Here is a 26,183-nt window from a genome sequence, read left to right on the forward strand (position 1 = left end):
AAAATGTATTTGTATTAATAGTACATTTGTGCTTTCTTATTTTGATGTCCCTTTAAAATTGAATTGTGACGTACCTTTACAGCACACTGTTAGGAAATAAAATAGATGATGGTCAAAAGCTAAATAGCTAAACCATGATGATACTGTGTTCACTTTATAGAAATGTAATCTTTGATCAATTTCTTACAACAGTTGTCCCGAACATATGAGATCAGCTGACAGTCCTACAAAAAACACAAATAAGGTCTTAGTCGCATTAAGCAAATACTGTATACTGTATATCAGTGGCGGCCGGGGACTTCTTTTTTTGAGGGCGTTCAATGCGAAGTTCGTCACAACATGTATGTAGGCAGTCATGTGTGTGGTTCGTAATTTCAAAATATGTGTTCTGAGTGATCCTATGTGCATCACGTGTTTTGTCAAAATAAGTGCCTGCTGCAGACGCGTCTAAAGGGTTTATGAAAAAAGAGACGCACGCGTTTGCCAGATTTTTGCGTTATCAGAGTTTACTGTTAAGGGAGTGTCTTGCGTTTATTTTGTGTCTCTTATATCATAAATGGTTTTGACGCGTATGCAGCAGGCACTTATTTTGACAAAACACGTGATTAACATGGTTCACATGACGCAACAAACACATATTTTGAGAACACAAGCAACACACACGAAACTCCGAACACATATTTTGAATTGGCGCCCCTCGGATGATCAGTCACGAGCCGCCACTGCTGTATATACACACATACAGACAGACAAAACCAGGTACTTACAGACAGTTGTCTTTCTCCACGTGGTCCCTTCAGGCCCTATGTGAGAAAGTAAAGACATTTAAATCCTATATATTGCCATTACTGTATGATTTAAACAATATTTATATGCACATACCCTGTGTCCGGGCACCCCCTGATTACCAGGGTCACCAGACGGTCCTGTATCTCCAGCATTGCCCTGTTATCAGACATCCAGATAACAAACAACATCAGGTTAACAGCACGAAAGGTCATTGGTTCGAGCTCAAGGAAACACACATACTGATAAAATGTAGTCTATTCGTTGCAAAGTTGATTTGGACAAAAACGTCTGCCAAATGCGTAAATGAAAATGTTATGTGTTATTACCCCTCTTCCCACATTGCCTTTACGTCCAGGACCTCCATCTTTGCCTGAATCCCCCCGTTCACCCTTGATGGTCAAAGATGATAGTGGTTAATAGACTTGTCACAATAATTAATACACACAGACATTATTGGTCATACAACTTAAGCTATTATATTTATATTTACTGCACTTTTTACTGATGCATACTCACCCAAGGTCCAGGATAACCTGGGAAACCATTATCCCCCTTTGACAAAGATAAAACAGTATAATTTATTGAAACAAGCCAATGCTTTTGGTAATTGTGGGATGTAAATGCACAGGAATTGCTTTTTCACTGCTTTACAATGCTAAACCACAAGTTACACATAATTTGCTGCATGAGAGCAAAATTTATTAGGACAAACCTTTTGTCCTTTGGTTCCTGGGAATCCATAACCATCTGCACCATCCTTTCCCTGTTTAAGAGATAGGTTAGAAATGTGAATGGCACATTAAACTCTCAAATACAGAATCAGTTGAGAAATAATAAGTGCCTTATTGTGCAAAATGTGTAATATCTGTAAGTTAATTTTAAAAATGTTATGCACGCACTGCAAACTAGTCTTATGTAATACGCCCACATGTTGCTTTTCACAAATGATCTTTCATCTTAAACCAAATCCTCTTATTTCGTTAAACTTCACGGTATGGATTACAATGCATGATCATTATTAGTAAGCAGTTGCAGTATGTGATGACTCACCGGCAGTCCTCTGGGTCCTGCAGGCCCACGAGCTCCTTTATCTCCAAGGTCACCTGGCTGGCCCTGCCAGAGCGAGACAAAAAATAGTGAGTAAGTTCAGAATTTGACAGCAAAAATGTATATATTAAAATTATGTTATGACAATAAACTTCACACCTTTTGTCCCCTGGACCCTAAACTTCCCTTAGATCCAGGCCTTCCTTGAGAACCAGGAGGTCCCTGTTTGAGACAGCCAGGTGTCAATTATTAGATACAGAGTTCCCATACCTTAGTTAACTTCAAATTCAAGGACCTTTCAAGGACTTTCCAGGTCCAATACCCTCAAATGTGGGGACACATTTCAAGTGAGAGCAAGGTTACATCGTGTTACCTTTTAAGATACATTGTTACAGTTTCCTTTCGAGGGAACTTGCGCTGCGTCACTGCGGTGACACTTTGGGGACGCCTCCAGGGGTAAGTGCGTCTGAATGTGTTATCAAATTCAACCAATGGTGAGGATTAACTACAAAGACAGGGTGATGTGGGAGCCAGAAAGTATATCGCTATCTGAATTATTGCCATAGACGGTGTTACAGGGACGCAGGCAGTATGGCAAGGAAGACGCAGCGTCTCGTTCCCTTCTTAGGGAACAACAGTTACTTACGTAACCTTAGATGTTTTCATGTGTCAAACACAACTATGCAAAAAAGCATTTTGTTATGAATCAACATTCGCATACAGAAGATATAAGCATTTAAAGCGAACAGTTCAGCATGTTTGCTAAAAAGTCTAGAATTTTTATGATACTATCCTATACTATGAATGGATTTTTTTTTTTCAGAAAACTTCATGCATAAAATAGATTTAAGCACTTTCAATGACCTTTATTTATGTATGTATATTTTCAAAAACTTCCCAGGGCCTTAAATTTTCCCCCCAGATTCATTATTGACAACAGTAACCAAATTAATTTGTTAAGTTTTTTGATTGACATTTACCTGAGGTCCAGGCAGTCCAGGAAAACCCTTCTGCCCAACAGAACCTGGTGGTCCAGAAGCACCCTGAACAGAGACAGAAATGTACCTTTAAAAGAACCAAGAATCTGAAAACCATAATTACTTTTGCTTATACAAAAAAAAGCAGTTCAACTTACTACATCTGCATTAACTGACATATTTAAAAACTAATAAACAATAAATAATCTTAAAATAACATAAAATACTGTGCACAGCAATGAGTGCACAATAAAATACAATGAATAACTAAATTACCGAGGGACCTGAAGCACCAGGAAGCCCCTGCAGTCCTGGCTCTCCTGGAGGACCTCTGGGACCCTAAATAAAAAACTATTTAATTTAATACAATATGCCATATAAAAGTCAATTAAGAAATGATTATGACCTTCACTTTAATCAAACAAAATCCTGACTTTATAATATCTTTATTTTTTACAGTACTGTACCGGTTGACCAGGTGAGCCTCTTCTGCCATTAGAACCCTAAATAAGAAATAAACATATAAAATATAAACCTCATACTGTATTATTAACATATTTAAACTTTAGTTTAAACTTACCGGTCTGCCATTTTCACCATCAAGACCAGCTTGACCATCTTCACCTGGATCACCCTGTAAATGTATAAGATTTGAAGATGTGTTACTACACAAGGGTACGTTTATACAGCAGTTTAATGTGTCTTATGTATGATAATGTCCTGTACCTGTATGCCTGGGAAGCCACTGTCCCCCTTAGGACCACGTTTATTGTTGTCTATTCCTGAATCTCCCTGTTTTCATTTAAATTGAACATTAGACACCTCAGAAAATAATCATGGTAGCTGATGGTTTTGTGTTACTTGAATGGGTATGTATGCTATTTAAATGATGATGTCCAACTAAAGTGTACTAACCGGATCTCCTCTTAAACCTCGTTCTCCTGAGTTTCCAGGGTCCCCACCAATACCGCGTGGACCCTGCAGTTATACCACATTATATACATCACATTTCACTTTTGCACCTGTATTTTAACTTATACGATTACTCGACATTATAAAAATGCAACATTATGAATTAGTATCGTATGCCTGAAGAAGAGAGGTATAAAAAAGGGATGGATTTTACTGGGTTGCCTGGATCTCCTAGCTCTCCTGGGCTTCCTGCTACTCCAGTAAGACCCTGAGAAGAACACGAAGGTAAATTTACAAAACATAAATGCATGCCCACATTACTATCATGTTGTAAAAATGCAGAATTATCTGAATAATTGAATTTACTTTTCTAAAGTGTCACGGGTGGTTGTGTGGGTAATTCAATGGATATTTCTTACCTGTTCACCATCTACTCCATTTAGACCATCTTCTCCTGCATCTCCCTGTGAATAAAGGGATGAAAAGATTCCCAGACGTTTAATGAGCAAAATGTGGTTACATTACCTTTAATAGCGGTAAAATTAAAGAGAGCAAGAAAAGGAGACAGGAACACATTTTAAGCGCAACCTCATAAAACAACTCGACTCACGGGGTATAAACAAACCTCTCCAGATGGGAATCAAAGTAATCCAAAAACAGATGGCATCTAATAAATCATGTCTGGTAACAGTTAAAAAAACCTTGATGTAAACAACTATTTTCTGTTTCCAAAGCATGCACATTTACCCACACTTTAGATGGCACGGTTCATGGTTATGCAGTATGTTGCCAGCAACACCAAGGTCACAGGTTCAATTCCTAGCCATTGCACATGAAGATAACATTGCAAAAACATTCAAATTAAATATGTTTATGAAGAACTCACTTTTTCACCTCTGCTGCCTCTGACACCCTGTTAAAAAAAATATAAAAAGCTTGATGTTGCAATACTGTAGCATTAAAGGGGCTCAGAGCTTGCATAGAAGTAAATGATTTTTACTTTACTGCCTCTTTTTCCATGGCATCCCCGATGGCCTTGTGTCCCATTTAAACCAGGTAACCCTCTCGGACCCTTTAACACACATCATTTAGACATCAAGAGTAAGGAGTAAGCCATAATGTTTAATTACTACATTTATGGTTGCATAAAAAAAATCTAATTTGGCTGGGAAATGTCTTCTTAAAGATAATAAACTTTTGCATGCATCCATTAGTAAAACTATCATGCATTTAACAAGTGTTTTATTATTGTCGTGACGTGTAGCCTGGGTTTCCACATGCTGCCTTGCGTGCAAATTATTCATGCTGCAAGTCTAGCATGGAAACTATGGACCTTTTTTGCCCCTAAAATAGGGAACCTATCACAAAACGGGGAGGAGTAGCAAGACGATGACGACGTCTATGCGACACACCGAAGCAGTTTTGTTTATCCAACATGGCAGCAGGCGTGAAGTTACTTTCAATGCAGCCTAAGATAGTGTTCTAAGTAGTTTTGAACGAAAGTTTATTAAAAAAATAGCAACTTTTGGCGTTAAACAATTTCATATCCAAGAAGGATGTTTGGATATGCCAAGACATGATAGCCACAGAGTTTAATAGGGCCAACCTGCTAGGCATTGTCGTCGACGAAGTACAATTAACTTATAAATGGTAAGTGGTATTTATTTTTTGTCATTATGCATGTACTGTGGTTGTCACACTGCCACTAAATTGTGTTTCTTTCAATATCAATATACAGCTACTGATAAAAGTTGTTTACGTTTTAATTGATGTCGCTCTACATACGTCATCTGGTATAATTGAAACGTTGGCTATGAGCTACGTACAGACGCATTTGATAAGACATTCGTATCACCCAATAAACGTCTCTGGGCATTCGTAAACCACGCCTCAAATACGAAAAAATTAGCATATGGTTCCCAGACCATGTCTCATTCTCTATGAGACTGGTCTGGTGTTAGCCAGGCTACGTGACGTGCACAAACATAATTAACACAATAATGACCAAAAGTCTCCCTTTTTCTTTTTTAAATAAATATACATTATAAACATAAACTAAAGTATTGTCTAACTCACAACTTCTCCTTCATCTCCAGGGAATCCAGGAACTCCTCTCTGTCCAGGTAACCCCTGTGTAGCAGCACAGTAAGTAAGACACAATACACACTTTTCTCTTTTGTGAAGTGTTTAGTTAACCTGTTCAGTCATAATTGAGCAAATCACCTTATCCCCTCGATAACCCGGAGGTCCATGAACTCCCGGCGTACCAGTGCACTTACACAGCACATTACAGCAGACCCTGGAAACAATCGTATCCTGAGGATTGGAGGGAAGTGACAAACAGAGAAAGAGACAGGGTCACTTGGAATGCTTGGCTCATTAAAATCTGTTTTAATGTGGTTCAGCCAGACACTTGACTTCCCATGCCCTTCTTCAGAACTCTTTCAATTTTACTAAGTACTTGCGGCTGTTCCCCTCTCTTACAGCCAATCTCTTCCTCTTACAGGAAAACATTCATCAATACTGGAGTCATAAAACTGCTGTGATAACAAAAGCATCCCATAACACAACTAATAGATTACATGTAATAAATAACTCCCCAAATGAATTTCTGTTCACTATTCTATGCTATTCTTCTTCTTCCTTTATTTCTTAACGCCATTCCAGCATCTACGGCTATATTCATGGCGAGAACCAGGTAATCCATACACAAGTTTACTCAGACAAGTTGATTTATACACAAGTTGGGGGAGGGACAATTTGGTATCTCCAATTTGCCTAACTTGGATGTTTTTGGCCTGTGGGAGGAAACCGGAGTACCCGGAGTAAACCCACGCTGACACAGGAAGAACATGCAGAAACTCCACACAGAAAGGCCACCTGCACTAGCCGGGGCTCGAACCGGAAACCTTCTTGCTGTGAGGCAACAGTGCTACCCACTGAGCCACTGTGCCGCCCCCTATGCTATTCTAAATGTCAAGTGATTTATCGTGACTTACGATCTCTGTCTGCATGACATTGGCCACATTTTGCATGCCGACAGAGAGAAGCTGCTTGTAGCCAAACCCTCGTCCAAACTCCAACCTCTGCAGATCAGCAGCGTTGTTCATGCCATCTAATGCCACAGTCAGTAGGGCATGGACACCTGTTTATAATGACACAAACAGAGCCTTAATAAACATATTTGTTCTTTTGGAAATGTTTACGTAAGGAATAATTGACGACGGGCTGAATTATTCAAAAATAATTGCACACTTAAGTTGGTAATGCGCCACATTTCAACTAAATCCAGCATTAAACAAACACACCTGCACAAGTCCCTTGCTACCCCAGAAAAACAAACTACATGCACTGTTGCCACAATGTTGGCACAATCTCCCTGCGCTATTCCAGGAGAAGTGCCCATATAAGAACTTCCACTGTACTAGACCCCGAAGCCGCCGCCAGGCGCCGCCATTTGCGCCATTTAGAAGTTCAGCCGCCATCAGCCAATAATTTCCTAAGCCAAATTGAGCCGCCAGCTGATAAAGTTTGGCTGAGCCGTCTAGAATTATTTGCAATCAAATAATAATTCTATCACATAGAGACATACACACACGAAATATATAAACAATACACGAGATCCATTTTCCGATTGGTTTCATAACAGCACAGTCTTGTGCTCGCTCGTTGCTACAATACACAGAGGGGTTGCAACTTGCAACCTGTGGAGGTCGCATATGCAGGCTGCATACGTCATCAAGCCTGGTTTATTTAAGTTAACTGAGCATTACATTCGCAAGCCATACGCATATTAAAACAATTTACGATTAACTTATAATAAGAATAAACTTTATAATTGTTGATATTTTGAAATAAGACAGTGTTGATGACGTAGGCAGCGTAAAAATGCGACCTCCGGAGGCTGCAGTCTTCAGATTGGGAAATTAAAATTGCCCGTTTTCCGTACAGAAGAAGCGAAGCATTAGTAACGTGCGCGTCACAACAATGCATTTCAAAAATAGACCGTGTTATTTTTATTTTTGACCAATGCGCGCGACCAGCATCCACACAGGAAAAAGCTGCGGGTAAAATAACGTTTGTATGTCTGTTTCCGGGTGCTGTATGCAGTATGTTCATTTTTACTTTAATTTTGTATTGGAACTGCGATTTGGAATCGGTGAAGTCAAATATAGACGCGTTTCTTATAAGAGCCGCTTCTGGGAAGTCCGCGCGCGGCATAACATTGACTAAAGTGGTCGCAATCAGGTCCGGTAGCGCAGCACACGCATAATTCTGCGAATGAGAGCACTAAGTAAAACCAACAGAAAGTTTCTATCGGTCTCCTGTGCTGCTTGAACCCCTGAAGTAAAGAGACTTTTAAAAAGCTTGCCAGTAAAATCCATATCACACCAGCAATGACAAGGTAAGCTAACGTTGCTATGGTTACAGTCCAGATACATAGATTGCTAGGCTATTGCTATGCTATCTACAGTTTTATTACAAACAGCAACCAAAACTACAACGTAAAATTAGTGTAGACTTTAAACATCAATGTTAAAAGTTTTTACCAGCCTTTGTAGGGGAACCTATATTCATTCATTCATTCAACCCAGTGCATGCCAGGTTTGTGCTGTGGCTCTGAATTAAAAGTGAATTAAAGAATAGAAATTAAAAGAGGTTGCATGTTTTGCCATGTTATTAGTCTATAGGTAGCATTATAGTGGGCTCTAGCTCTATTGTGTTTGGTTATGTGTACCATAATTTACCATACTTTTACCAGATCATTTGTCTACGTTTATAATTCTGACAGTTATTGTATTTTGCCATAAGTCTTCACTGTGCCTATTCAAAGCTCGAGGGCAAACACATAACTTCTAGATTTATAAGCATCGATAAACTACATTTTAAAATTTTTTAATGCCTAGTCATACTTCTGTTATTTTGATGAAAGTAACTCAAAAGTAATGTTACTCATTACAGTTCAGAGACAGTAATATTGTAATGTGACTAATTACTTTGAAATTACAATAATTTGTAATATGTAATGTATTACACTTTGTAAGTAATTTTCCCAACACTGTTAATCAGTATAACGTAGACATCTGTAGACATGTGGCAGCTTCAGCCATTTGCAGCTATGAAAAGTTTGGCGGCTGCAGCAGCCATTTAGGTTTCGGCTGAGCCGGCTAGCCAGCCAATAACTTAATCAGCCAGCCATTATTCTCAAAACAAACGGCTTCGGGGTCTACACTGTACTTCCAGCATTTTTTATGTAACAGAATCAGTAGACTGACGAAACTGACAAAAGTGCATTTGACACAGAAATAGTCATATGTTTAAATGGTTCTTTGAAACTTTGCCCATGTTTAGCATGAGGAATCCAACTTTTTAACTGTGTTAATAAGTCAGGATGCATAATATACCATTAGACCCCCCCCCCAATCCAATTTGTCACCATACCGCTCTTTCTGAGGTTCTTAGTGGCAGTAAGAAGATTCTCAACAGGCTCATCCAACCCGTCTGTAAAGATGACCAGCACCTAAGAAGAACAAAAGTACTTAGTAGACAGTTTAAAGAATTTAGATTAGACCAAAATATATTTACATGCTGGTCAATGGTGATTAGTACTGGTTTGGTGCCACCAAAGCATTGTTTTACTGTGCATTCACACCAGACGCAGAAGACGTGGCAAGCACGAGTTATTTACATGTTAAGTCAATGCAAAGACGCGAATAGGCATCCTGCGGAACGGTACGCGCGAATGAAGCGAAATGCGCGACGCGAACCATGCGCAATTCGTGGAAGGCTCGGATTGAGTGTTGCCGCGGGAAACACTCGAGTAGAAAAATCGGAACTTTGGCAGATATTCATGCCGCGTTAACCAATCAGGAGCTTGTTCTAGTAGTGAAGTGATCACAGGAAGCGAGCAGAGTCGCAGATGCCCCTCCCAGGACTTGAATTTCCGCGTGAATGTCTCGAATGACTAGAATTTCATGAGCAAATGAAGCGAGTAAACTCAAAATGTTCAAACGTCCAACTACTCGCGAATAGCACTTTTTTGCCGCCTCTACCACGTCTGATGTGAACGCAAAAGGTACAATTTGTAGAAACCACCGCTAGAGGGTGCACGATCAAAACAATAACAATGACATAGATTAATGACTCTCGGAAGAAGTATGGAATGATGAGATGTGTTGTCTTGATTTCTCGCTCCCATCTGATTGATGGCCATCAGCAGTTAAATTATGTTAAAGGTAGGGTAACAGATTTGATCCTGAAACATTTTTAGTTATGCTGTTTAAAAGTCTCCTCACATCCTGATAGCAATCACTGTGTTAAGTTGTTTAAATGTATTTGTAAAAATGTATGTCATCTGTGAAAGGCGTAGGACCAAAAAATGTTCAACAAATCATAGATTTCGGTCCGAACGGACGTTTCCTTTTATGTCCCTCATACGTAAGCGTAATTTGAATTCCCACCGCGCAGCGAGTCCACGCAGATACCATACGTCATCGGCGCGTTCACGTGCGCTCTGTCTGTAAACAGCGAGAACACCAAACTTTTCTGCTGAATTGACAACCTACACAGGAGCAACAAAACTAAATGCATCTTTTATAACAACAACAGCAAAAACTGCCTGGATCAGCAAGAGAAAAAATCCAAATTAACATCAGTAACTTTAGTGCTTTACCACGAGATGAAACAGCTACAGGAGGCAAATGGTCTGAAAGGGTCGTTGCACTGTTTATTTTGGTAAGGTAGGTACGCGATATGTTTGTATTGAGATGGATTCAGATATTATACTTTGATGAAACGTTGTGTTGCTTATGAAATTTGTGTTCGTTTACGGATTAGCATAAGGATATAGTTACTACGTCTACACAACCCAACGTGTGCTTAAACTAATTCTGATGTAAACCAGTTGTTTATGTTGGTTATTTTGGAAGTGTTATTCACTTTGTACTGCAAAGTTTTCTCACTGGTGAATGAGACATGAGACGTGACCGTCTGATCTGTGCGTGTTCATGTGTTTGGAAAGAGGCGTGACTTTGGAGAGCGATTTGACTTGAGGGTGGGATCGGGATTTCATTGCTAGGCGGCTACCGTTAGCATTTTTCAAAATGTGTTACCCTACCTTTAACGGAAGTTTTATGAATGGTGCGTTTGATGATCATTTTTATTTCATTATGTAAGGTTTCATGTAATTTTCAAAGCAAAATTGTTAGTCCAAGTCAATGGTGTGTTAACACAGCACAGAATTAAGTGTTCAGATGAACAAACTTACCATAAACAAGCGAGTAGCCCAAACAGACGCTATACACTAACGCATACTTACGCAATTGTCCATGACACTGTTGTCATTAGGTTTCTACGTCAGTTAAGGCGGTAACAAAGGGTTACGTGGATATTAACGTCATTGACAGGTGACTGCACTACCCCGTGTCACTGTTTAGAATGGCCATTTTCTCATAATTTACAAGTAGTTGAAAACATTAGAGATAGTTTGGATATTTTAATGCAAATATCTTACAAATTGTACCTTTAATCAGCAAGATTTTTTGCGATGCTAGTTAATTAAAGCTGCTGGCTATTTGTAACTTTTGCCTTTCTGTCGCCAACTCTATTTGAAACAGGTAAGGAAACTCAAAAGTGGAAATCAAGTGGTGGTTTTAAAATGCTTTAAGAAAAACTGGACTTAGCCGTGTGTCTGAAACTGAGGAATGTATCATCTACGTACGAACTGGTGTGATTCAATAAGGGTGGGGATTAATTTGCATATTCATGGGTCCGCGTTTACAAAATAAGGAAAGGATGTACAGTTACATTCAAACTATTTAGAGGAGTTTTAAGTGATAAAATTATTGACTACATTAAACAATGATTATTCATGCACTTTCTTTTTTTTTAACTAAAAGTTACAGATTGCAGATTCCAATAACATTGCAACATCAGACATACTGTACTGTAGCTTGACCAACTTTTTTCAAACAGACAGGTAAGTTTGCTTTTGGTTGCTGTTTTGCTCACCTTGATTTCAGCATTAGATTTTAAAAACTTTTCCTGAAAGTGACCCAGTAGCATGGTGTTGAACTTCAGTGCTTTTGTACTCCGTAGTGCCATCACTTTTTCCATCACATCCGCCTTGTACCCTTCAAATGAATAATCATTAAGCTCCTGTCCATCAGCACTGACCAATCGAAGTTGTATGTTGTTCGTGACTGATTTGTTGCTACAGCATAGGTTGTTCACGACTGACATGTCTTTGACAATCTGAGGCAGAAAAGACTGCAGCTTCAGCTGGTTACTAAAAATTGATGGAAAACTTGAACTGGTCCGGGAGTTATCGAAACCAAAGGCGATGTCAACAGTGCACTCTGTCAATAGAAGAAATTCAAGTTGAATCAATGTTGACACACTACAACAAATTTAATTACAATTTACGATTACACATAGATAAAATGCCACTCACTTGCTGGTTCATCTTGAGGCTTGCAAATGGCATCAACAAATGTTTCTAATTTGTTCCTCAAATTAAGTTCGTTAAAATCGTTCACCATGAATAATCTTGAATCGTCTTCTGAGCCGGCAATATAACTGAGCTCTGGCAATGAGACGTCCCCTATTCCAATCGCAAAAAGATTAATCCCCATGGCCCGCAGAGCATCAGCAGGTGGTTCAACATTATCATCTGAATCACCATCAGTAATGAGCACAAGGTTTTGTGGTACGCCTTTGACTATGCGACTGCCTTTCCTTTCTTCAAAGAATTCTCTTACATTATGGAGCGCATTTCCAATTAGTGTCCCTCCGCGTATCTGCTCGATCTTTTGGATGGCTGATTTCACCCCTTCTGTATTGTTGTGCTCATTCAAGTAGAACTCTTTTCGATACTCTTTGCTGAACTGGGCTACGCCAATTTTAAAAAGGGTATTTGAGACCCTGAGCTTGTCCACGATGTTGATCAAGAAAGAAATCATAATTTTCCATTGATCCTTTTTGATACTTTCAGATCCATCGATTAGAAACACCAGGTCGGCAACTTCATTAACACATTCTGAAACACAAACCAGTCATGCTAAGTACAAATACATTTATTTCAAGAATTTATCCAGTGGAACATGTATTGGAACTAAATATTGACTACTCATGTGAATTCTGTAAAATTATTTTTATTTATTTTTTCATTGACTTTTCATTGACTTTCACAGGATAGTTCACCCAAAAATATACAATTGTCTTTATTTACTCATCAAGTTGTTTAAAACCTGTATAACTTTGTTTTGCTGAACACAAAGGAAGATATTTTGAGCCATGCTTATAACCAGAACGTTTTTAGTAGCATAAACTTCCACAGTATTTTTCTTTGCTACTTTGCAATTCAGTGGTGCCTTCTGTTTATTTGCTAGATTACAAATTTCTTCCAATATGTTCAGCAAAGATTATAGAAAAAAGGTATACAAGTTGGTAACAATATGAAAAACAATTTATTTATTTTTGGGTGAGCAATACCTTTAAACTGTGTGGGTCTCATATAATGATATGTTAATGATTATGGGAGATAAAAGGATAAATCATATATTATTCAGTTTTATAAGTTTAATCTACATAAAATAAAGATTTATGGTGGTAAGCCAATTTTTTTTATTTCATCAACGAATTTAAACTATATTGTAATAAAAGCTTGTAGGACTTCTAATATTCTAATAAATTTGCTTGCATGGGTTACTTTATCAATCTAACCATATATACTGATAGCATTCATGTACATTGTTTAATTTCACATTTTATTATGCATGTTCATATTCAATCAAAAAGTGTACTTCCTGAAGATCAAACCTGTGACCTTTGTGCTGCTAATGCAATGCTTTATCAATTAAACTACAGGAACATGCATAGACAAAAACATGGATGTATTAATTTGATTTTACCTGGTTTAGTTATGTCGCACAGCACCTTGGATATGTTACTTTGCAGGCTTTGAAGGGCATTATATTTATCAACCTGGAAGACTTTGTTTTTGTTATTGGTTATAATCTCCAGCTCACTCCTTTGTGCTTTGGCTATTCCAATTCCATACATGTGAATCTGCTTGTTTGTGAATTGTTTAGCTTGTGCATCTAAATTATCTTTGTCTTTAGCCGCACAGTCCGTGATCAAGAACAGCATTTGAGGGATGCCCCGTTTCTGGCGCCCACCACTTGCTTCATCGAAGTAAGGGAGTGCATACTCGAGGGCCTTTGCTGTGTTTGCATTTCCAGGTGGTGACTTCAACTGTTTTATGTCTTCAAGTACCTGACGTTTATTGTTGTACCGGTTTAAAGTGGATATATATGGAGTGTCTGAGAAGACAATAATGCCAATGCGAATTAGGTTATCTCCAATCTGTGTACTGTTCACCACAGAAGTTAAAAAGTTTTTGATGCTTTCAAAGTCTTGGATACGAATCTGGCTGGTATACTGCACCAGGAAGATTACATCAGCTAACGGTTTTTTCTCACAAACATCTGGTGAAATAAAAAAACTGTTATTGACAATCCAAATTCTTATAATTATTTCTTTGTGTAATTAAAAAGCTAAATAAATACAATAATGTACTCTTCACACATACAGAAAAACAAATGATGAAACAGCATATTTTGAACGTTTATGAACACCTGTGTCTGTGGTGCAGATCTTGAATTGTAGGTCTTTGTCTATGGACTGAAGTGCCTCAAAATCTTTTTTCACATACACTTTATCTTGGGATCCACTGATCTCCAGTAGCTGCGTAGTGTTAATCCTGTTGCCCACGCCGATGGAGTATACGGTCACACCCTTGCCTCTGATGGCTTTGGCATTGGTAGCGATATCCTTTGCATCATGGGCCTCCCCGTCTGTGATAACTATAAGAAACTGTGGAATGTTTGACCGGCCACCCAAATTCACATCAAAAAACTCTGAAACGAACAAGAGCGCTTTGCCCGTGTAAGTTCTCCCTTCTATTTGTCTGATGTCATCGATCTTTTTGTGCAGTTTAGCACCGTCAAAGATATCGTCCAGTTGAAATTCCTTGCTTGGGTTATCGCTGAACTGGACCACACCAAAATGCACATCATCTTGTCCAATAACAGACCCATTGACCAATTTGTTCATAAATGTCTTCATTAATTTGAAGTCGTTCTCATGAATGCTCGAAGAGCCATCAATTAAAAACATGACATCTGCCACCTTGTTCCTGCAGGCTAAACAAGTAAAAAATACATGAGCTCCAAGTAAAACAGATCAGTTATATCTGACAACTTTTGATTCACTGATATTTGCAGTAACTACATTGTAATGCAATAAAACAAAAACAGGAGAGCTTAAAAAAACAGTACACCCTTGAATGAAAACTTTGGGTGTTCCGACAGAATTTATATTCATGGACAAATCATTCCTGTTAACAGTTCTAGTTTTCATCTTACCCTCCTGTGAGCAAATTTCTGTAAGAACTTCAGTCTTGATAGTATTCAGGGCGTCATAGTTAGGGACAAAAAACCTCCTTGAGTCATCTGCCATTTCCATGAGCTGAGCCAGATTAGCATCCTTTACTCCGACAGCATAGACTGAAACACCTAGACTCATCAGTTCAGCTACTGGATCACTCACAGTATCTTGAGATTTCTTATCAGTAATGACAATGAGAATTTTTTGCACGTCAACTTGGCGAGACTTTTTCGCCTTCTTAAAAAGTTCAGCCATATATGTTAGTGCTTTGCCTGTCCCTGTGCCTCCTCTGGGCTGAACCATTGTATTCACATCCCTTATTAAGGACTCTTTGTCTTTGTGGTCCTCCAGACTGAACTCTAGTGTTGGTGTGCTGTCAGCTTTCACAACACCCACACGGACGTGATTTGGTCCAATGTTGAACAATTGCAGAAGGTACAGAATGGACTTCTTAACGTCTTCAAAGTCGGCACGAGTGCCCTCGGAATTGTCAAGCAGAAAATAGATGTCAGCTTCTTCTGTATTCACACAAGCTAAATTTGCAAAAGGAAGTTGAAAAAATTATAAAGAAAACAGTATCAATCAATTACTTTGTGTAACATGCATGAAAAAAAGCCCATGCATTTTTATCCGATTAATTATATTAGGAACTAGAGGAAAGTAGCAAAGTATTTTCTGTATTTGAAAGGGCACCAAGACACTACATATAGCTATGATGGAAATTAATTCATAATATTCATTTTGAGAGAGTGAAATTTAAAATCAGAAGACAATGTAATGAATTGAATTTCTAAAAAGTATTTAACCTATCTGTCTAGGACTAGCATTGGTCAACGGTTACCTATGAGCATAACTTTCCCCAAACCTTGCACCTCATACCTATCCCCTGATGGATTTGCATTTTCTGATGTAGCATTGACTCTAATATATTAACTCTAAGTGCCATAAGAACAAGCAGACATTCATTATACTGTCCCACCTATGATTCCCAACATCACTTTTACTGACGGGTAAAAACGTTTAAAGACGTTACCTTGTTTAAGGATGCGTTTCCTGTCCTTGTCAAACCTTATATCGACGACGGTCTTACAAACGCCTTTTCTAAGATTCTTCTCGAGTGACGTAAGATTATGAAAACTTTCCACATGGAACACAAACTGGCTGTCGGGATAAGATGCGATTTCCGTCAGCTCCTTGAAATTGGCATCTTTCACCCCGATGGCATAAACAGTGGCTCCCCAGCGCTTCAGCTCAGCTGCAGGGTTGGTGACATTATCTTGTGATTTTCCATCGGTAATCACGATGGCGATCTGTTTGACACCAAGAGCTTTTCTGCTGCCCTTTCTAGGAATGAAAACGTTTTCTTTAGCAAACCTCAGGGCTTCACCAGTGTTGGTTCCTCCACCTCTGTATGGTATGATATTAATATAATCCAAAAGGGCCTTCTTGCTCACAAAAGAGTTCAAGTAAAATGCACCACTGGATTTGTCATTGTAAAGCACCAGTCCTACCCTCACACTGTCAGGTTTCACATCCAGACCACTTACGATGTGATGCAAGAAATGTCTTATCAGGTTGAAGTTATTTGTTCCGATACTACCTGATTCGTCCACAATAAACACAATATCTGCCACTTGGGCTGATATGCAGTCTGTTCAAAGACAAATACAATGTGTTAGTATCTGTGAACATCAGAATGTAATACTGTAGTTTGGTTACGTAAGTTAAAGTAATGAAAATAAGTCAAAGTAAAAATTTTGTGGCAGGAGTGGCAGGTTTTTATCGTACCCCTTCCTGGAAGATGCTATACTGTAACCACCCCATTGTTGGGCACACTGTACGTTTCTCATTTGGTGGCCATGTTCTTAAAGGGATAGTTCAACAACCCTCATGTTGTTACAAACCTGTATTCATTTATGTTTCGTCTGCTTAACACAATGGAAGATATTTTGACCAATGTTTGTAACCAAACCATTTTTGAGCACCATTGACTTCCATAGTAGTATTTTTTCCTACTAAGGAAGTCAGTGATGCTTCTGTTTCTTGCTTCATTACAAATTTCTTCCTTTTTCTTCAGCAGAACAAAGAAATGTATACAGGTTTAGAACAATATGAAGGCGAGTAAATGACAACAAAATGTTAAAGGAACAGTATGTATGAAACATGCGTTTTTTCTTTTAGCTGTTTACTTTCTCTTAAGCCCTAAATTGTCGTGTTTATGAGGACACTTGCAAAAGCCTGGATTTTTTACACATGTGTGTATTTAAGGCTAATACAGCGGCAAAAATACTCACGAGCTTAATGAGAAGCGGATATGCGGCTTGCACGCTCCTCTTAAACAGAAACAGGTATATAGCGCATATAGCACTGTTGTTTGTGTTTCAACGGCTTAAAAAATGTAAAACTGCGGTGCGTGTACAAATAAGCTTTTATGACCACGCGCACAGCACATGACGTGGGTGCGTAACCTCGAATGAGAAAATACTACGAGTTAAGTGTGTGCGCTCAATCTGCAGACTGCTTTAACTTCGGCAGCAAATGAGGTGACTATAAATTGTAAAACATAACCCGCCAAACTGGCTAGTAATTTGACATCGTTACCACAATAGCTGGACATGATTTTCATAATTTAATTTACCGCTACCATGTCGCAGACCCCCCTCAACCCTCATTTTCCAAAACTCATCGGATCTACAGTATACGAATCACAAGAATGACGTATTTTGGCTCAAAAACGGCGAATTTCGCTGAAAGGTGACAAGTTTTCACCCCTGAATTTTCAGAATTGGTCCGGCCAGGATATTGTCATTTAAAAAGTGGAGTTGCAGCCCTCAACTGATGTTTATGTTGTCATGTTGTGTATTGGCCACTAGTTGTGTGATTGCAGTACCAGTTTTGGCCACAATCCTACAATACTGCTCCTTTAATTTAGGATGAACTATACCTTTAAATAAAATTTGCGGCAAGCAACATATAACAATTACAATTATTAAAATTATGAAAAAATAGCACATTTTGTGGGAAAGTGTCAAGAGTTTCAGGTAAGGTTGTAAGTACTTTTATTCATTTGGTTGTACTGTTTAAACACAATAGTCTATATTATGCTTTAAATCTCTACTGTTTTTAACAGAAATGTACTTAAAGCAAAACCAACCTCCTGTAACATTGATAACCTTCTCCTGTTTAATTGTTTTTGTGAGGTCCGAGGCAGAATCCGAGGTATCCCCTTCGACACTGTGAAGAAATACTGAAGGGAAAGCTAAATCAGCTGTGGGGGAAGGTAAAACATCTGTCAAACTTATATCAATAACGGTCACATCTTCGCTCTTCAAGATTTGCGTGGCCCTGAGCACAGAGTCGGCAGACTCCCCTATTTTGATCACTAGTAGGTTTTGCTTGTAGCCTTCATAAATTCTGCTGCCAATCATTGGGTTAAGAAAGTGATTGCGAAAGTAATCCATGGCTTTTCCCAATTTCCGCTCTCCATTGGGCTTAGGTTCGAATCGCCTTATGAGCTCAATGGCTTTTTCTGTGTCCTTGTAGTCGTTGAATAAAAACTCTGTGGTGACATTTTCACCAAACTGAGCCAGTGCAATTTTATTTGATCCATCGCCCACTTTGAGCTTGAGAGCCAACTGGGTGAGAAGATCTCTTATCTTTTGTTTCTCGCTCTGGGCTGAACTGTCCACCAGGACAAACACATCTGCAAACTTTGGGGCAATGGCTGAAACAAACACACAATGAAGGTGTGACAATTACAAAACAACCAACAACGACATTAAAGACACCTATTATACAAAATCCACCTTTACAAGGTGTTTGGACATAAATGTGTGTTGGCAGTGTGTGAACACAACCACCCTACAATGAAAAAAAATTTTTTGCCCCTTCTTTTATAATCCTCATTAAACCAAAGCAGTTTCATTAGACATGCAGTTTTGATTCTCTTAGCAATGTGATGTCACACTGCTAAAGCCCCGCCCACGCCCGCTGACTGACAGTCCTGTTTTACCATAGTTTCTGCCCTTAGTGAGTTGGACACTGTCTGTTATTTTTTCTGTGCTTTTTTGCAAAATGAGATCTATTTTAACCAAAGCATCTCTTCTGGTAAGGGAGTTAAGAGCAATAGCTTATTTGCATTTAAAGGTACACACACACACAAAACAGTGCGTTTTTGCTCCCACCCAAACGGGGGCATTTTGGACATGCTATAATAAATGATCTGTTGGGTATTTTGAGCTGAGACTTCACAGACACATTCTGGACAAATCTAAGACTTATATTACACATTTTTAAGATGTTTCATTTAAAGTCTTTTATTAAATGTGCTCTCAGTTTGTGTTGTGCACTGAGCCAAATTTGAATGATTAAAAAAGCCAGATAAATAAAATAAGTTATGAAAATCTTGGAAAAATAGGCAAGATTCTCTGCTGTCAAGCAGTGGGGGCTGCCATCTCTCTCAACTTTCAAATACCGCTACAACCAAATTGGATGCTGATGATTATGTCAAGGGGTTTAGCCCTGCCAAAATAATCCTGAATTTAGAAATGGTGATAAACTGTGTAACTCCACAATTCCGTACTACATAGTTCACAGTCTTTGTAACGTGTTTCAGCAATACAGCTCTAACATTTATAATGTGATTTACCTCTGCCTTGATCTCTCATTAAGGTGCACACCGTCTCCATCATTTCAGTGATCACTGTTTGCAGTGCTTGGTAGCTGTCAATATTCTTCACAAAACGCTCAGGTGGGGTGTTGGCAATGGCCTTTAACCCCGTCGCATTGGTTTCACCAACACCAATGGCAAAGATGATAATACCCTTTGCTTGTAAATCTTCAACAGGTTCTTTTATATCATCAGCTGAGTCTCCATCTGTGACCACCACAACAATCTGAGGCACGTTCTGATCCACCCGACTACCACCAGCGCTTGTGAAATAGTTTTCTTTAAGAGAGGTCATGGCTTTTCCCATATATGTGCCTCCGGTTCGGTAGGGAAGCTTATCGATCTTCTGTACCAAATCTGCTTTGTTGGCATAGTCGCCCAGCAGGACTTCTTTGTGGGGATCAGTGTTAAACTGAACGATGCCAACCTGCACCTTCTTAGAGTCAATTTCCAAACCGCTCACAAACGTCCGCATGAACGCTGTTATCTCCTTGAAGTCTCGAGTGCTGATGCTGCTGGAACTATCCACGAGGAACACCATGTCAAATGCCAATTTTTCATCCTGGCATCCTAGCAATGATGAGTAAAATACACACAATGATATACGACAATCAAGCCAAAGTATCCGGTTGTTTAGTCACGTAAGGAATACCATTTCCAGCTCCAAGCCACCACATTTAAACTCGCATGTAAACTGCAGTCTCTCAGGCTCCCAAAATCAAAGACAGCAATATATTAATAATTCATAAAAAATCCACGTCCATAAATCCATGTCTGGTCATCTCGGATTTTGTTATGGAGATAAAAATTAGGAACGGGTGTTTTTGGTAGTTTTTCATTATGATACGAGTGTATATAGCCGTGATTTTTTGTTATTTCTGTATAACAGAGGTTGGACCCGGAAGCGGCACATGACGTCAGACTTAACAACCGGATTGAGAATATATTGCTGTCATAACATTTGTAGAAGATGTCACAGAATGTGATAAAAATTACAACACAAAAGAAACGCATATCAAACATGGCACTCTTCATGAGCAGGCTGCAAAAGAGAGGCTGACATTTAATGAATAGAAATGAATGAGTGCAACAATGAATCTATTACTTCACCTTTTGCCACCTCGGATACCTGTCGCTTGGCTTTCTGCACTGTGGTGCAGAGCCTTTGAGCAAAATTAAGTGGGAAGCGTTGTGCTGTACTGCACTAATCTAATTCGGACTTTATCGATACCGACATTAAAACTCCCAACCAAAGTAAAAAGGAAATCTCGGATTTGCTGGAAGTTTTCAGTGCCAGTGCTAGAGGAACAATCCACCAGGAAGACAATGGGCTCATATCATACAAAGTGTCTTTTGGTAGTTTCAACCCGGTGCAATGACCATTTTCACGTTTAGCACTACGTTGCTTACATAGCAAATGCATTTACGGACATTTTTGTGTCCATGGGCGTTCTGAAATAAAAACGAGGTGTGTTCAGGCGCATTGTTGGCGCGTTGCTATTTTGAGGAAACTAAAATAGACTACGCCATTGACCAACTAAAACCTGGTCTAAAGTCTAAAGTCAATGGCGCAATATGTTTTTTGTTATTTAAAGAGCACATTAGTAATATGCGCCTATAAACGGGACGACAACGCAGGTTTGCTTATCACACACATCACACATGATGCAGCACAAAAAAGCTTTAAAGGGGCCATTGCATGAAAATGTTAGCATTGCCACTTTGTAGGTGTGAGCAAAAATAGGTCATTGAAATTTTCATTATGATGTCATAAGGATATCTTATTAGAATAATACTGCCCCCTTAATCTGCACTATCCAACCACTGCACTGCCATTTAGTGCAGAGAGAAAGAGAGAGAAAAGAAGGACTTGACAGCACAATTGAGTTTGAATTACAACAAACCACCATCATTGTGATCAGTGTTTGCACTTCATCCGCTCATTTGCATTTTAAAAAACACACCCAAAACGACACATTTTTGCTCAAACCTACAAAGTGGCAATGCTAACATTTTCATGCTATGACCCCTTTAAAATATAAAAAAGTAAAGCATTCAAATGTAAAAGATCATAATTGAGTCTCTTGGATATAAATGAGGACTGATTATGAGACGTTAGAAGGCGTAAAGAGCTGCTTCACCTGGAGCCTGATAAGTAAATAAATGCTTTGCTTTAAACAATTGCATCTATTTTTAAATGTTTTTTTAAATGCTACCCAACGGATTTAGTGTATAATGCTTATAAAATGCTTATATGTAATGCTTATAAAAAACACTTATGGCGCTGTCTGAGTGCTGAAACGGCACTCTGCACATTTGTAAATTCTTTATCTCCTGTTTGTTACAAATAACGTATTTTTAGAGTACAAACCTTTTCTTGCATACTTGTAAATAATTTTTTGATGATATTGAATAGCCATACATTTACAGCAATTAAAAGCTTGCTATTTTTACTTCTATGACTAAAAGAAAACGGGTTTTAAAGGTTTTAATCCAAAAAAATTACAATTTCAATACAAGTGAAAAACAACACAATTATTTAACATTAATCTTAAACTGGGGGTCTTCTTCCTCCGCTTAGTTTTTCAGTTTACAAAGTCCGTCATCTAAATAGGGATTACACATAATGCCAGCGCAACTGGCTTTTAAAGGGGATGAGAGCTGAGACTCTCATTGGTTTATTGCACGTTATGCCCAAAATATACCCATTACTCATTAAAAGAATATGAACCACCCTTTTCGACCGTGCGCTCTGCGCACAAACCATTTTTCTCGTCCTTAAATTAGCAAAAGTGGATTCGGACACGCCCATTTAAACCGTGCCCTGTGCGCTTTAGACAATGAACTTAGATTGTTAAAATAGGGCCCATAGTCAGCCTGAGGGCACACTGGAAAACAAGTGATGTTTTTGTTTTTTATCAATTTGAGACATACTAGAATTGAGACATTTTCTGTTGTTAAAAACATGGATTACAGCATGCTAAAAGTGTTTACCTGTTTGTTGTGCGGTGCTTATGAGGAAACATGATGCAATGATTAAGCCAGAAAGAAATCCCTTTTTTATCTCCATTGTCTTAGCACACTCCTACAACCTTAGAAGAACAATAAAAAACAAATAAAATGCATTAAAAGACAATAATACCATCTATCCATCCATTCATTATTGGACTAAACACCACAGAACATGTTTCACAAACAAGTCAGCTGTGACATCTAAGGTCAAACATCAAACATGACCCCAGTGATGGCCTACATTAACCTTTAAGACAAGCACTCACTGCCAGACTAAATTCTTTCATGTTGGGAAGAAAGGAATGTCATGCTGTTTCTAATATGAAAAGCACAATCCTTTTACAATCAACAATCCTGATAACTGACAAATTTCATACACAAGCAATGCATGTAGATTCAGCATTTCGATTACAATACAGGAGAGGTGTATTATTACAGTAATAAATTGTTGAACAAAGTTTTTCTAAAGGTATTTAGGAGAAAGATTAAGATACTGATAAAAAAAATCTTATGGTAATTGTTACAATAATGACAATTTGTTCAGTCTACATTTCTTAAAAGTAAAACTAGTTACATTTATGGAAATACAGCAAAAAAAGGCAAGCAAACTGTATTCTCAAATTTGTTTTTCCTAGAAAAATTTTTTTTGTCAATCAAGTTCTGTTAAAGGAGTCCACCCAAACATGAAAATTATCTCATAATTCTGCCCCCTCATGCCATCCCGGACATTTATGACTTTTTTGAGGTTATGCACAAACAAATTGCTATATTTTAACAAGGACTTATTACATTGCTAAAAACAACGTTATTGTGTGAATTTGGTATTTACAATGTGTTTACATGGTTTATGATTCAAAAAACATAATTTTTCACATACCGTACATTATTCTTGCTCCTCTAATGGTGCGTTCACCCCAGCTGCGGTAGAGGCTGCAAAAACACACTAATCGCGCATAGTTGGACGCTTGAACATTTTGAGTTTACTCGCTTCATTCGCGCATGAAATTGTAGTCATTCGAGACATTCACGCCAAATTTGCGTCATGGGAGGGGCTTCTGCGACCCCGCTGAGACTCCACTGGCTTCCTGTAATCACGTCACTACTACAGCAAGGTCCTGATTGGTTAACGCCGCACAGAAATCCACCGACGTTCAGATTTTTCAACTCATGACCCATGGCAACACTCAATTCGTGCTGCGCCGTTCGCGCTGCAGGATGCCTAATCGCGTCTTTGCATTGACTTAACATGTAAATCACCCATGCTTGCTGCATCTCCCATGTCTGGTGTGAACGCCCAGTAAGCCCTGTCTCCCTGAAACGCATGGATTTTGTACAAAGCTCATCGTTCTAAAAAAGCGTTGTGTCTCCGATTGGCCAGCTAACCAGTACGTTGTGATTGGCCTGAATACTTCTGAAATCAGCCAGAATTGTGACACTCCTTACCATGTTTGGAACATCAGCTTGCAATACAATACTGACAATACTGAGTTAAAATCTTCTTTCCCACCTTATCAATACAAGCCAAATCTGATGCAAAAAATGCAGATGACAAGCCGATCACTCAACGTTGCCAGCGTGGCTTGAGCAGGACGTAACAGATAGGTAAGGTAAGGATTACTAAAACATTAAAACCATGTCTGCATTTGTGATCGTAGAAATTATAAAGAAGCACTACTCTGTACTGCTCAAAACTTGGATATGAATCGTGGGTTGGTCAGTAGTAAATTCTTTAAATATGAAAACATAGACTACTGCAGGCTGTGAGTCAGAAGCAGGCAGAATTATGGTAATGACCGCCATGTCCACGTCAACCGCTAGGAAGTAAACTGCTGCCTATAATCCAAGTGTTTGTTGTAGTCCAATAATAAAAAAGAGTTTTAAAGTTTTACGTGGGAAATGATAACTTGCGTCATCATTTATTTTGCATATCGTTAACATGTACTAATACACACTTACACACCCAAAGGAAATTTAAAATCGTGAATCGGATAATTGGTGCTCTTTAAAATGATGCCATGTTATAACATTCCAAAAGCATGAGAACTTGTAAGGCAATTTTCACATCTGAGTGAACTATTACTTTAAGTTTTGCTATTCCTCCTGGAGTCCACATTACAACACAACATCTGTGACAAGCAATTGCCTTCCCAATTCCAATCCTGTTAATTCTAACTTCCTGTACACAGAAAATTGCATATGATACTTCTCTCCAGCTTAAAATATATTTTTATTCCAACAAATACATAAACAAAGGACATATGGAACCCATCGTCATTCGAGGCAACTTTAACAGAGACAAAATTTTGCTACCAGACTTTCTTTCATTATGCTAATTTTTTCCATGCTGTCCAAATGTGATTTTCTGTCTTGTGTTTTAGAATTCTTCAATGAACAATGTCAAACGTTATAATAATTTAAAACTTTCAAACCTTTTTAAACCTTTAATGAAAGCAATTTAAATCATCACTGAGGAAGAAAAAATCCTGCCGTGTCCTTACGTCAAAGAGTTACAGCCTTATGTGCACATGGAAGCAATTGAACTGTAAAAGAGTTGACAGATCAAGAGAACCAAAAAGTCTGTAATATTTCAATCTTTGTGTTTCAAATCTTTGTTTGCATGTTTATTTCATGCGTGTTTCCTGTCTTACGATCTCATTTTGTTGAATCTGACCAAGTTTGGCAGTATAGAATAAGGACAAAACGCCCACACATTGGTACGATGAAAACATGTTTGTTTGTGGACCACTTTAAAACACAGTAATATTCCCAGCAAGTAATAGCCATCATTTCACTGTCAGCCCAGCCTCACAAAATTTCGTTATATAGTCACGTAAAGTTTTGATTCTTTTTTCATGATATTATCTTATCACGAATATCCTTGTTTTTTCGTGATCGTATAACAAATATCTGTTTTCGTGTGATTATCACGTATCGGTTACTCAAAAGTTTTGTCCTATTTTCTTACCATTGTCACTTCGGTTTAGGGTTAGATTTACATAAAATGACATCCCTACCCAAACCCAACTCTAACCTTAAGCAAGGCGACATATAAAAAATAAATCAGAAAAAATAGTATAAACCAATACATAAAGTGACATTCTAATGCAAGCACCAAATCTATCACTAAACCGAAGCGACAATGGTTTGTTAATAGGAAGCAGTTGAGTAACCAATAAGTGATAATCACACGAAAACGGGAATTCATTATACGTTTACGAAAACGCGGAAATTCGTGATTACATCACAAAAAAAGAAAAAAAAAATGAATGGATGACTAAATCACGAAACCTTGTGAGACTGGGTAGTCTAGGTTAACTATAGACCCAATT

At 38.4% G+C, this 26,183-nt stretch overlaps 1 protein-coding gene across 1 annotated transcript in view; it reads right to left on the reverse strand.

Annotated features, from left to right (window-relative positions):
- col6a4a (collagen, type VI, alpha 4a) overlaps nt 1-22,934 on the reverse strand; it is a 37,308-nt gene extending 14,374 nt beyond the window's left edge. The window contains exons 1-32 of the mRNA XM_065298499.2: nt 22,837-22,934; nt 19,822-20,412; nt 18,328-18,897; nt 16,207-16,824; nt 15,152-15,706; nt 14,363-14,929; nt 13,637-14,212; nt 12,178-12,762; nt 11,736-12,082; nt 9,168-9,246; nt 6,725-6,870; nt 5,949-6,041; nt 5,802-5,855; nt 4,726-4,797; nt 4,612-4,638; nt 4,145-4,189; nt 3,940-3,993; nt 3,729-3,791; nt 3,540-3,605; nt 3,394-3,447; nt 3,281-3,316; nt 3,090-3,152; nt 2,817-2,879; nt 1,996-2,058; nt 1,840-1,902; nt 1,502-1,552; nt 1,306-1,341; nt 1,116-1,178; nt 883-945; nt 768-803; nt 188-224; nt 75-86 (exon numbers count right to left, since the gene is read on the reverse strand). Of these exons, the coding sequence (XP_065154571.1) occupies nt 75-86; nt 188-224; nt 768-803; nt 883-945; nt 1,116-1,178; nt 1,306-1,341; nt 1,502-1,552; nt 1,840-1,902; nt 1,996-2,058; nt 2,817-2,879; nt 3,090-3,152; nt 3,281-3,316; nt 3,394-3,447; nt 3,540-3,605; nt 3,729-3,791; nt 3,940-3,993; nt 4,145-4,189; nt 4,612-4,638; nt 4,726-4,797; nt 5,802-5,855; nt 5,949-6,041; nt 6,725-6,870; nt 9,168-9,246; nt 11,736-12,082; nt 12,178-12,762; nt 13,637-14,212; nt 14,363-14,929; nt 15,152-15,706; nt 16,207-16,824; nt 18,328-18,897; nt 19,822-20,412; nt 22,837-22,912 (5,824 nt within the window). The 5' untranslated portion in view covers nt 22,913-22,934. The remainder of the gene's footprint in view (nt 1-74; nt 87-187; nt 225-767; nt 804-882; nt 946-1,115; nt 1,179-1,305; nt 1,342-1,501; nt 1,553-1,839; nt 1,903-1,995; nt 2,059-2,816; nt 2,880-3,089; nt 3,153-3,280; nt 3,317-3,393; nt 3,448-3,539; nt 3,606-3,728; nt 3,792-3,939; nt 3,994-4,144; nt 4,190-4,611; nt 4,639-4,725; nt 4,798-5,801; nt 5,856-5,948; nt 6,042-6,724; nt 6,871-9,167; nt 9,247-11,735; nt 12,083-12,177; nt 12,763-13,636; nt 14,213-14,362; nt 14,930-15,151; nt 15,707-16,206; nt 16,825-18,327; nt 18,898-19,821; nt 20,413-22,836) is intronic.
- Between the last annotated feature and the right edge of the window lie 3,249 nt (nt 22,935-26,183).

The sequence above is a fragment of the Paramisgurnus dabryanus genome, chromosome 13, assembly GCF_030506205.2.
Source record: "Paramisgurnus dabryanus chromosome 13, PD_genome_1.1, whole genome shotgun sequence".
In the NCBI taxonomy this organism is placed as follows: Eukaryota; Metazoa; Chordata; class Actinopteri; order Cypriniformes; family Cobitidae; genus Paramisgurnus; species Paramisgurnus dabryanus.